Source organism: Fonticula alba, assembly GCF_000388065.1.
Source record: "Fonticula alba strain ATCC 38817 unplaced genomic scaffold supercont2.4, whole genome shotgun sequence".
In the NCBI taxonomy this organism is placed as follows: Eukaryota; order Rotosphaerida; family Fonticulaceae; genus Fonticula; species Fonticula alba.
This window is the reverse complement of record NW_009242974.1, coordinates 681,534-693,159: the sequence shown is the minus strand read 5'-3', so window position 1 is coordinate 693,159 and position 11,626 is coordinate 681,534. Positions and strand designations below refer to the sequence as shown.

At 66.8% G+C, this 11,626-nt stretch overlaps 3 protein-coding genes and 1 non-coding gene across 4 annotated transcripts in view; 2 read left to right on the top strand and 2 right to left on the bottom strand.

The window, feature by feature from the left end:
- The window catches only part of H696_02689 (hypothetical protein), a gene marked incomplete at both ends in the record, with an annotated part of 4,396 nt that extends 132 nt beyond the window's left edge, over positions 1-4,264 (top strand). Inside the window, 8 exons of the mRNA XM_009496602.1 lie at positions 76-219; positions 410-871; positions 1,016-1,099; positions 1,249-1,497; positions 1,674-2,323; positions 2,558-2,997; positions 3,149-3,444; positions 3,677-4,264. Of these exons, the coding sequence (XP_009494877.1) occupies positions 76-219; positions 410-871; positions 1,016-1,099; positions 1,249-1,497; positions 1,674-2,323; positions 2,558-2,997; positions 3,149-3,444; positions 3,677-4,264 (2,913 nt within the window). The remainder of the gene's footprint in view (positions 1-75; positions 220-409; positions 872-1,015; positions 1,100-1,248; positions 1,498-1,673; positions 2,324-2,557; positions 2,998-3,148; positions 3,445-3,676) is intronic.
- Positions 4,265-4,706: 442 nt separating this feature from the next.
- Positions 4,707-4,779, bottom strand: H696_02688. The gene has a single exon. It is a non-coding gene; the product is annotated as a tRNA-Asn (tRNA).
- Positions 4,780-5,145: 366 nt separating this feature from the next.
- H696_02687 (hypothetical protein) lies at positions 5,146-7,335 on the top strand (the record flags this gene model as incomplete). The annotated part of the gene is made up of 4 exons (XM_009496601.1): positions 5,146-5,442; positions 5,628-6,206; positions 6,413-6,797; positions 6,950-7,335. The coding sequence occupies 4 exons, from the start codon at positions 5,146-5,148 to the stop codon at positions 7,333-7,335; spliced, it is 1,647 nt and encodes a 548-aa protein (XP_009494876.1).
- Positions 7,336-7,439: 104 nt separating this feature from the next.
- H696_02686 (CMGC/CDK protein kinase) lies at positions 7,440-11,611 on the bottom strand. The gene is made up of 9 exons (XM_009496600.1): positions 11,199-11,611; positions 10,705-11,077; positions 10,520-10,601; positions 10,288-10,381; positions 10,000-10,173; positions 9,294-9,861; positions 9,035-9,127; positions 7,814-8,897; positions 7,440-7,632 (listed from the first exon to the last, which is right to left on the bottom strand). Exons 1-9 carry the CDS (start codon positions 11,569-11,571, stop codon positions 7,582-7,584), a joined length of 2,892 nt encoding a protein of 963 aa, XP_009494875.1. The 5' UTR covers positions 11,572-11,611; the 3' UTR covers positions 7,440-7,581.
- Between the last annotated feature and the right edge of the window lie 15 nt (positions 11,612-11,626).

The window sequence follows — 11,626 nt, the reverse complement described above, 5'->3', positions numbered from 1 at the left end:
CCCCGCCCCCCCCCCCCCCCCCCGCTGGCTTTCTTCCCTCGCTGGCGCCCATCTTCTTCCCATGCACATACACAGATCGAGTACTGGAAGACCTACTGCGAGACTATCGGCTTCTCGGACGAGTCGGTCAGCAAGGATGAGCGCAAGCGCCAGGAGATCATCTATGAGCTGATCCGCACCGAGTCGCAGTATGTCAACGATCTGTACTTCGTGTGTGAGGTGCGCACATGCTCATGGCTCCCCCCCCCCCCCTTTCCTCCCTCTGACCGATGTCCCCTCCCGCCTTTGCGCATCGTCCCCGTGTCTCGGATCGTGGGCGCTTCTTCGCCGTGCACACGCAAATGCCCCCTCCCCCCTCCCCCTCCCCCCCCTTCCCACCTCCCACGCCACGCCACGCCCACGTGTACAGGGCTTCCTCAAGGAATTCGAGACCGACATCTACATCAAGGACATTGCCACGCGCGAGAGCTTCATCCACGCGGTCTTCGACTCGTGGGAGGGCATCCTGGCGGTCAACTCCAAGCTGTGCGCCGCGCTGCTCAAGCGCCAGAAGGAGCATCCGGTCGTGTCGCGCATTGGCGACATCATGAAGGACATCGCCGACGACATGCGCGACTCCTACCTGTCATTCATCCCGAACGAGACCCTCTCCTTGAGCACGCTCAAGTCCGCCGAAAGCACGTATCCCATGATTCGGGCGTACCTGAAGAAGGCCCGGGAATTCCATGTCTTCCAGCGTCTGCCGCTGCAGAGTTTCCTGTCGCGCCCTCGGACTCGGCTTGGTCGCTACCCCATGATTGTTCAGCGCATCATGGAGGGCATGCCGGCCGACCATCCGGACATGCCCGATCTCAAGGCCGCGCATCAGACTGTATGTGCTGGGCGGCTCTCTCTCTCTCTCTCTCTCTCTCTCTCTCTCTTCCGGGTCCCTGCCATGCGGCCTTCACGTGCTCTTGACACTCACCCACCTCTCTCTCTCTCTCTCCTCCCATGCTCATCCCGCCTCCTCCCACAGTTTACCAAGATCTCTCAGGATGCCAACCGCCTGGCGGAGATCTTCGATTTCGAGCAGAGCCTCCGCAATGTCAACCGCTTCGAGGTATGCTTCTTTATCTTGCCATGCTTGCGCCTTTCCTTGCGCATGTCGCCACTCGTCCAGCTCATCTACTTACCTGCGCCTCGCCCCCTCGGATCCCCTTTCTCACCCTCTCTCTCCCCCCCCCCCGCCCTCCTCCCTTCCGCGCCTAGTGGCTTGATCTGCGCAACATCCGCCGCGAGCTCCTGTGCGAGTTCCCAGTCCGTTTCTCCTCTACCTCCGAGAGCCGGGAGAACATGAAGGTCTTGGTCTTCGACAATTGCTTCCTGCTTGTCAAGCCCAAGAACGAGGGCGACAATGTGACCCACGATTTGCGCTTTGCCTCGACCTTCGAGTTCACCGCCCTTGAGCCCACCGCCGACATGGATGGCCTGCACCTGGCCCTGCAGCTTGGGTCGACTGTGCGTTTTTATACTTATTTTTGCTCGCTGCCCTCCCCTCGGCGCCTGCTTGCGTCTGCTTGTGTGCCTCCCTCGGCCCACTTCACCATCCACACCATACTCACTCTGCCGCATATTTGTGTGTGTGTGTGTGTGTGCGTGTGTGTGCGTGTGCGCGCGCGCGCGCCCGGTCGCAGACCCAGGAGACCCCCTCGGCCAACACCCGCCGGCGGAACCACGCCACCATGCGCTCGGTCGGCATGTCCCGGTCGAAGGCCTCCCTGGACGAGTCGTCCACCTGGTACTTCGTGAGTGGCCGCGCGCCGGACATCCATACGCTGGAGTTCTCCTCGCCTGATGATTGCAAGTCCTTCAAGGAGATCCTCAGCGAGCGCATTGGCCGGATCACCACCCACACGCACACCTTCTCCCATCGGATTCTGTCGAACAATGACGTGGCCGCCTCGGCCCAGACCAAGGCCAAGAACCCCTCCACCAGCATCGATGACATTGCCTGCTCGTGCCGCTTCACCGACGCCTCCGGCTCATATGTCATCATCGGCAACTACCATGGCATCTTCATCTCCAAGGAGGAGGCCGCCTCGGGCAAGGATGGGTCCGCCGACGCGGCCTCCGGGTCACTGGTCTTCCACCATGCCATTGCCCTGGAGAATGTCCGCCAGGTGGCGGTCATGTCGCCGCAGAACTTCCTGCTGTTCATCTACGGCGCCAACAACCTGCTGGCCACCATCCCCATGGACTACCTCCTGTCCAAGGCCAGCACCGTGCTCACGGAAAAGCACATTCACAAGGTGGAGAAGTCCGACCGGGCGCAGTTCTTCTCGATGTACGTGCTGGCTTTGCCTGGGTGGCCTCTCCTCCCGCGCCCCTCCCGGGGAGAGGGCCCTTCCGCTCGGTGGTCCTCTCGCTGACACTCTACCCTCGGCTTTCTCCTGCCTTTCACGTCCGTCCGACACACCGACACACCGATGCACCGACACACCGATGCACCGACACACACCGACACACACCGACACACACCGACACACACCGACACACACCGACACACACCGACACACAGTGGCCAGACCCTCGGCACCAATTTCGTTGCTCTCGCCAAGGCACCCAGCTTGTCGCACAGCCGGTCGCTGAAGCTGTACAAGCCCTTCAGTGCACAGAAGGATGGCAAGACCATCTGGCGCATGTCGCGTGTCAAGAAGTTCATCCTCTCGGGCGAGGCGTCCTCGGTGAAGTTCCTGCCGGATGCCCTGTGTGTCATTTCCCCCCGGTCGATTGACCTGGTGCGCATCGAGGATGGCGACGTGTCGGACATCTACCAGGTCCCGCCGAATGACACGATGTCCGCCATCCGGAACCTCACCCCGCGCGATGTCTTCACCAATGCCGAGCTCAATGAGTACATTCTATGTTACCGGGAGTTCTGTGTCTTCCTCCACCAGAAGACGCGCACCTTCTCCCGAGACCTGGTTCTTGGGTGGGCCAGCGCGCCGCGGTCCTTCGGTACGTCTTACGCACATGCACTCTCCACCTACTCTTCCTCCCTCTCTCCTTCCCCCTGCCCCATCTGACGCTCTTTCATACCACCGTCGACCCTTTCTCCCACCCGCGCCGGGGCGCCTCCCGCGTGTGCGCGCATGTCTCCCGGAAACAGTCCATGCCAGCCCATTCATTCTGGCCTTCTGTGACCATCACATCGAGGTCCGGTACCTGTCGACTGGAGACCTGGTGCAGGTGATCATGCTCCCCGGGGTCCGGCTAGTCACCATGGTCGACACCAACCCCGGGCGGTCGATCTACTGCTCGGCGTACACGCATGATGATGGCCGCCCCCGCCTTGTTCAGATTCATCTTGCCGAGGAGGCCAGTCCCCGTGTTCGGGAGATCCAGGCCGCCCTGGCTTCCTCTCTAGACGGCAGCAGCGACTCGGCCGGCCCGTCGCGCACGTCGGTTCTCCGCCGGACATCCGCCCGCCGGCCGACCGTCATGCGGTACTGATGGCCCCGCGACCCCCCCCCCCCCCCCGCCCCAATCTCTCGTACTACACCGACAAACTAGGGTGGCGGGGGGGGGGGGTGGGGCGGGGCGGGCAGGGGGGGGGGGGCGCGGACATGGCGCGAGGCGGGTCGGCGGACCCTCCACACCTCCCCCCCCCGCCTACGTGCTCCCCCATCATGTGCAGCTGCCCGTCTCCCAGGGCGGTGGCGAGGGCAAGTGCCTGTACGTCGACACCGAGGGGACCTTCCGCCCGGAGCGCCTGGTCGGCGTGGCCGAGCGCTTCGGCCTGGACCCAGCCGAGGTCCTGGACAATGTGGCCTACGCGCGGGCCTACAACTCCGACCACCAGACGGCCCTGCTGCTGCAGGCCAGCGCCATGATGATTGAGACCCGCTATGCCCTGCTGATCGTCGACAGCTCGACCAACCTCTACCGGACAGACTACCACGGCCGCGGGGAGCTCAGCGCCCGGCAGATGCACCTGGCTCGCTTCCTCCGGACACTCATGCGCCTGGCCGATGAGTTCGGCATCGCCGTCGTCATCACCAATCAGGTGGTCGCCTCGGTGGACGGCGGCGCGGCCATGTTCAATGCCGATCCCAAGAAGCCGGTCGGCGGCCACATCATGGCCCACGCCTCCACCACGCGCCTCTACCTGCGCAAGGGCCGCGGGGAGACCCGCATTGCCAAGGTGTTCGACAGCCCCTGCCTGGCCGAGGGGGAGGCCGTCTTCGCCATCAACCCCGATGGTGTCGGCGATGCCAAGGAGTGATGGGTCCTCTCGTTTTCTTCTTTTGTTCCCCCCCTTCTGGCCGCGTCCGCCTCCCCCTGCCTCTCCCCCCCTCCCCCTGCCCGGCCCGTGTCCCCGTGCTCGCCCATGCGTCCGTCGACCTCCTCCCCCTCCTTCCCCCTTCAAGCCCCTCCTCTTCGTGTCAGCATCACACTCTCCTGTGTACCCCTGCTCTCCTCTCCTGCTTCTTCTCTTTTGATTTCGCGCCCGGTCGAGTTCGCGCACAGCGCACCCCGGGGCCGTGTCTGCGCCCACCACCCATCCCCCTTCACCTGTAAACTAGATCCCTGTCCTTGATGCAACCATACATGCGCACACACACACACACACACACACGTTTGGGTGGGCCCCTCCCTTCCCCCTGCTGCGGTGGTGGCCCCCGGCCTTTCGCGGCCAGGGGCGGAAAAGCAAAAAGAGAGAGACGCGCTCCCGCACGGGATCGAACCGCGGACCTTGGGATTAACAGTCCCACGCTCTACCTACTGAGCCACAGGAGCACGATGTCCAGCCCCATTGTCGAGCCCAAATCCACTTCCCCCACATGCCAATGGACGCCTTTCAACACAGCGCCAGGCCCAAGTCCTTTCCCCGCCGGGCCCGGGACGTCGACCGAGCCGGGCCGGCTTGACGATGATTGCCCCCTCGGGAACTCCTGCGAGATGGCGGTCTTTCTCTTTTTTTGGCAGCGCCCCACCCCGCCTCTCCCTGCCCTTGAGGGAGACACGGCCAATGTGGAAGCCCCCCCCCCCTCTCTCTCTCTCTCTCCCCCCCCTCAATCGCACACCGCTCGGCCTTTCCCCTCCCCTCCCCCCTCCCCCTCTCCATCTCTCGCTCGCGCGCCCGCTGGCCCTCCTCCCCCCGCCATGACCTCGTCCACTGGCCACGGACGGCGGGACATCCATCGGTCTTTCTGGGGCCAGGCATTTCGCCTGACCACTTTCCTGGTCATTGTGTCGGTCATCTTGGCACTGATCTTTGGCGTGCTGCTTCCCTGGCGCGACTCGCTGCGGGGCCTCCCCTCGGGGCACACCCTGCTGCCGATCTTCACCTCGCTCGGGGTGCACCTGTGTCTGTGGCCCGCCGCGGTGACCGGCCTCATGAGTGCCCTCACGTTTGTCATCTGCTCGACGCGCGATCCGGGGGCCGTCCCGGTCAACTGGGTGCGCTTGGCCCTCCCTCCCTCGCTCCCTCCCTCCCTCGCTCCCTCCCTGCCTCGCTCCCCCTCCTCATGCCCTCCGTATATGCACGCACACGCCGGGGGCCGTCCCTCCTCCCGGCGCAGCTTGACCCGCCCTCCCCCTGTCGCTGACCTGCCGTCTGCCTGCCTCTCCGTCGGCCGGCGCAGATCCCCCCCGGCGGGGGCGCGGACAAGCTCGTCAAGTCGCCAGAGCCCGACCCCGCCGACAGTGCCGCCGGCGCCCAGTTCCTCACCTATACCGGGTACCATGAGCCGGCGGCCGGCAAGACGCGCCCTCTGCAGGCCGGCGCGCCGGCCACCTCGGCCAGCTTCGCCCAGGCCTCGGCCGCGGCAGCCCCCCCGCATGATGACTGCCACGAGGCGGCCCCCAACGGCAGTAACTTCTGCGATCGGTGTAGCATCTTCCGGCCGCCACGGACCCGGCATTGCTCGCACTGCCAGCGATGCATCCTCCGATTTGACCACCATTGCCCGTGGATCGGCAACTGCGTCGGCGCGCACAACCACGCCGACTTCGTGCGCTTCCTCATCTGGACATGCGTTGCCTCGGCGGTGTACATTGTGGCCTCCTGCCTGCGCCTGGCGGCGTACTATTTCATCGCCAGTGTCACGGAATTCGACGGCCGGGCCACACTGGCCGATCGGACGATGCTGACCGGCCGGGCCACTGTCGGTGGCTTCCGCGCGGCTCGGCACCTGGCGTCTGCCACCGCCCTCAACAGCATCGTGCGTGTGCCTCTCTCTGCCTCTCTCTGCCTCTCTCTGCCTCTCTCTCCCTCTCTCCCTCTCTCTCCCTCTCCCTCTCCCTCTCTCTCCCTCTCCCTCTCTCTTCCTCCCTGTCCACTACATCCTCATCCTCGACAGGGGATCAGTGCGGGGCAGCGTGGCAGAAAAGGCCACGAAGAAATGCCCTCTCTCTTCCTCTCCCCGAGCCAATTCTCACCCATTACCCGGTGTCGCAGTCCGCCAGCGGGCAGATGTCCGGCTGGCAGATGACCAGCATCGCATACACCTTCGTCCTGGCGGTCACGGCGCTCATGTGCGTGTCCCTCCTGCTGGCATCGCAGCTGATGGGCCTCTGGGGCAACTACTCCGGCATCGAGGAGCTGGACCAGATGGCCACCGACCGCATGCTCCGGTCCGGGGAGATCTCCTTCCAGGAGGCGCAGTTCCCCTATGACCTGACCCAAATTGGCCGGTCGCCCTTGGCCAATGTCAAAACGGTCATGGGCCCTCGGTGGTGGCTCTGGCTGTTGCCGATCAACCAAAATGCCCCGGACGCGGGCATATCTTTCGAGACGATCTTCGACCATGTCGGTGCGTGCACGGCGCGCATCGCACCCTGCCCAGAGGCGTGTCCTTCCTCTCCTGACACGTCCCCTCCCTTTTCTCTCCTCCTCCCATCCGGATTTGTGTCGCTGCTCGCTCCCCCCCCCCCTCCCCCCCTGGGGGCGCCTTTCCCCCCTCAGTCCCGGAGGTCCCGTATGCTCAGAAGCACCAGTGGCCGCCGGAGGCCGTGATCAACCGCCGGCTGCAGCGGCGCCGGCGCCGGCGGGCCCATCGTGACCGCCACAACCTGCGCGAGGACGATCGCGAGTCTCTGCTGGACGAGTCCCCGGCCGGGTCGAGTGCTGGCCAGCTCGGCAAGCAGCGTGACTCCCCAAGCCGCGGCTTGGGGTATCGGTTCTTCGGCCGCGCGCCGAGCTCCTCGGCGGCCCTGCACACCCATGACCCGCTGCTGGCCACGGGCAGCGACCCCGGCCATGATCTTGCATCTGATGCTTCGCCTGTGGTGCGCAGCTCCAGTCGCCCGCACAGTGCGGACTACTCCCAGCCGCGGTTCCCCTCGCCGTAAGCCCCTCCTTGTCCCCCGCCCCGCCCCCCTTCTCTCCGGCAGGCAGGAAGGGAGGGAAAGGTGTCGGAAGCAGGAATACCCTCAAAACAAGAAAAAGCCGTCCATATGTCACCCACCGCCACGGCAAAGGGCATGTATTTCTGGTGGGGATTGTATCTATTTTTGGGAAGGGGAAAAGAAGGCAGAGGCAGTGCAAAGGTGTGTATGGCCTTCGCCCAGGCCCGGCCGAACAATGTGGTGTCATCGTCACTGCGGGCGCCGGTAGGTTTGCTTCGCGGGCGAGGAATTTTCGCTCGACTGGACGCGCATTTACGGTGGACACACACACACACACACACGCACACGCACACACATGACATCAGGCGAGACAGGCACCAGCGAGGAGGAGAGGGGCCGGTGAGACATGGGCATCATAAGGCGCGCGCGCGCGAGGGGGGGGGGGGGGATCAAGACCAGCGTCATGGGAGCCGGTGCGTACCTCATCGAGAGCCCGCTTGCGGGAGACTTCGCGCGCCAGCTGTGGCCGGTCTGGCGGCGGGTAGTTGTTTGCCGGGGCCAGGGACGTGGGCTGGCCGCCGGGACCGCGGCCCGGCCCGGCAACCCCGCCGCCCCAGGCCATGGGCCCTCCCCCGGGCCCGGCAATCGAAGTGGGCTTGGGGGCGGACGAGCCGGAGGCGATGGACCGCGGCCCGCCGTCGACCGGGCGCGCGTGGTGAGGGTGCGGGACCTGCCCCGGGGCCGGGTGACGCGGCAGCTTACTCCCTCCTCCGGCGATGGATGTCGGCATGGCAGTCGCGTGGGCCTGCTGTTGGTGCTGCTGCTGCTGCTGCTGCTGCTGCTGCTGTTGCTGCTGTTGCTGTTGCTGTTGCTGCTGCTGTTGGAGTTGCTGCTGGAGCTGGGCCTGCTGCTCTTGAAGCTGTTGCTGGAACTGGGCCTGCTGGAGCTGGAGTTGCTGCTGCTGGAGCTGGAGCTGCTGCTGGAGCTGGGCCTGCTGGGCCTGGACATGAGCTTGGACATGGGCCTGGACATGGGCCTGGGCCTGCTGGTGGAGGTGGTGCTGGGCCGGGTTGTGCTGTGGGTGCTGGTGCGCCGACTGCTGGTGCGGGTGAAGCTGCTGTGAGGTGGAGTGGGTAGCATAGCCGCCCAGGCCGGGGGCACCGGGCTGCCGAGCGGCGTGGGCGTTGGAAGACGGGGCAAAGGGGAGACCCGTCGGAGGGCCGGCGCCGGCACCGGGCCCCCCGGTGGCACCATTCGGCGGCATCTGGCCCGCGGTGGGCCCGGCTCCAGGGCGATGACCCTGCATGAAGGGGACCTGCTGCGCGTGCGGCAGCATGTGGCCCACAGGCGGAATCATGGAGAAGGGAACGTGCCCAGGCAGGGGGATGCCGGCGGCGGCGGCAGCGGCCGCGGCCGCGGCGGCCGCCGGCATACCCATCCCCGGCTGCGGGGCAAGGACCACGCCAGCGGCGGCGGCCGCCACGGCGGCGGCCGCGGCAGCGGCTGCGGGATTCGCCGCGGCAGCCGCCGCATCGCGCCGTCGCGTCGTATACTGATTGACAAATCTACACATTGCGGCATGTCGGTGTCAGGTGGCGAAGGGAGAGGGAGGGAGGGGGGGGGGGAGAGAGAGAGAGAGAGGAGCCGGGGCGAGGGCCCCTGGCCGCAGGGGGGGGAGACCCCAGAGGAAAGAATTGCGTACTTGCCGGGCTGGGTGGGCAGCGGCTCGGTGGTGAACCAGCTGGACCGCAGGGCCTTGGAGGCGCTCAGCCGCTTGGCCGGGTCCCAGCAAAGCCTGGGACCCCCGACCGGGGCCGAGCGGCGATGCAAGCCAGGGCGGCGAGAGCAGGGCAGAGGGGAGAGAGCACCGTCAGCAGGTGAAGGGGGACAATGTCGGGCATGTGCAGGGAGAGGGAGGGCGGGGGGGCGGGGGGTGGCCGAAGGGCGCGCGGCGTGCGCACATCTGATCAATGAGCGCCAGGACATGGTCGTCCGGCAGGGCGAGCTTCTCGCGCAGGGTTCGCAGCACCCGGTTGGAGGACCACTGGATGGAGGTGGTGGCGATGGCGGCGAAGGGGTGCGTGGCGGCGGCGGCCGGGCCGCTGCTCTCCAGGGCCCCGGCCACGGACTTCGGAACCCACAGCGGGGCCGACATCGGCAGGGCCAGGTCCTGGTGGGGGCACACCTCCGACGACACCAGGTGCATGATGGAGTTCCACTCCTCGCGCTGGGGGACGCCGCACATCTTGACGATGACGTCCAGCTGCTCGAGGGCCGTCGGGTCCCGGTGGAGGTTCGTCCGGAAGAGCGGCTGCCGGAGGAAGAGCTCGCCAATGACACACCCGACGCCCCACATGTCGACGGCCGTGTCGTAGCGCTTGGCCCCGAGCAGCAGCTCCGGCGGCCGGTACCAGGAAGTCACCACGGTCGGGGTGAGCTGGGCATTGGCATCGCCGACGGGCTGGGTGCGGGCCAGGCCGAAGTCGGCCAGGCGCAGGTCTCCCCGGGAGTTGATGAGGATGTTGGAGGCTACGCCGGCAGGGGGGCGGTGATGGGAGCGCGTCAGCGTGGGAGGCGGGAGGCGGAGGGCGGCGTTTGGGCGCCGTGTCACGCCACCGCATGAGATAGGAGGAGGGGGGGGGGAGGGGACAGGGTGGCCGCACGTACTCTTCATATCGCGGTGGAGAATGCGCCGGCCGTGCAGGGCCTCCATGACCTCGAGCAGCTGCTTGGACCAGTACTTCAAATCGGACAGCTCGAACTTGTTGCCGCTGAACTGGATCAAATCCGCCAGATCGTAGTCCATGTACTCGAGCACCAGACACACGGTGCTGTCCTTGTCTGTGGAGCCGGGGGGGTCAGAGGAGGCGCGAGAGGGAAGAAGGAGAGCCAGAGGAGACGCGGAGCCGGCACATGGGCCCGAGAGAGGGATAGAGAGAGAGAGAGAGAGCGCACTACTCCGAATGGCGACATCCAAGAGGCGGATGACGCCAGGCACATTGTTCAGGGATTTGAGCAGCTTGATTTCGCGAATGGATGTTTGGGAAAACTGCGGCGACACATGGCCGGCAGGCACACACGGCGTGAGTACGGGGCCAGGTACGGCGGGAAAAGAAAAGAGGGGGGAGGGGCGGGCGAATGGTGGCCCGTCAGCGGGCGGGGCTGGCTGTGTTGCCCGAAGGCGCACCCCATCGTCGTAGTGGGCCGGGACGAATTCCTTGATGGCAACCATTTCGCCGGTGTGCCGGTTGTACGCACTCCGGACAACACTGCGCGGCGGGGGCAGTGGGGCGGGGGCGATGGGCGGCGGGTGGCGTGCTGTCAGTGTGACGTGGTCGGTGGCCGAAGCGCAGGAGGGTGGCGGCACCGCACCCGAAGGTCCCCTTGCCGATCTCGCTGAACCGGTGATAATCCTCATCCAGGACACGGAGGCGTGGCCGGGGCCGAGTGGGCGGCGGCCCGGTGGCGGCGGCGGCGGCCGCGGCCGCGGCACCACCAGTGGCGCCAAAGCCATCCGTCGGGTTTGGCAGGGGGGAGGAGGCTGCGGCCGCGGCGGCAGCCGCCGCAGCAGCCGCCGCCGCCGCCGCCGCCGCAGCCGCCGCCGCCGCCGGATCTACTGCCCCATGGCCGAGCATGCCTCCGCCGGGGAACCCCGGCACCGGGGGGATGACCGGGAAGTGGCCGCCCATGAGCGGGGCCGCATGCGGGGCCGGGGGCTGCATGTGCGGATGGAAGCGATATCCAGCTGCGTGTGTGTGTGTGTGTGTGCGTGTGTGTGTGTGTGTGCAGATAGATGCGGGCATTTTTTCCGTCAGTCGCCACGGGGCCAAAGGGGCGAGCGGGACAAACGGCGACACTGCGCGCACCCTGGGCCGCGAGGGCAAAGTGCTGGGGGAGGACTTGGCCGTGAACTGCGGTCGCGTCGCCCATGGGCAGGATGGGCGCCGGTGGGCCGGCCGGAACACCGCCCATGCCGGCGCCGCCGGCGCGCATGCCGCCCGGGTAGACCACGGGCGGGAAGGCGCCGGCCGGGCCGCCGGCCGCCGGGCCGGGCACAAACCCGGCGCCCGGCTGGCCGCGAGACAGCATGTACGGGTCACTGCCCGGGGCCGAGACGCCCAGGTGCGAGGCGCCCACCCCGGCGGCGTAGGGGACCCCCGGCGGCGGGGGTGGAAAGGCCCCGCCGGCTGGCCGAGGATTCGACCCGTACACGTCGCCGGGGACCTGGCCAGAGGACATTGCCGAACTGGAGAAGGAGACGCAGGGAAGGGGGCGAGAGGGAGGGGGGGGGGGG

What these genes read in the sequence shown, in the direction of transcription:
- H696_02686 (XM_009496600.1), bottom strand. Translation starts at nt 11,571, where the DNA reads ATGTCCTCTGGCCAGGTCCCCGGCGACGTGTACGGGTCGAATCCTCGG. An exon ending in GGATGTCGCCATTCGGAGTA is followed by an intron (nt 10,174 to 10,287) that starts GTGCGCTCTCTC and finishes CCGGCTCCACAG; the next exon opens with ACAAGGACAGCACCGTGTGT. An exon ending in TCTCCACCGCGATATGAAGA is followed by an intron (nt 9,862 to 9,999) that starts GTACGTGCGGCC and finishes CTGCCGGCGTAG; the next exon opens with CCTCCAACATCCTCATCAAC.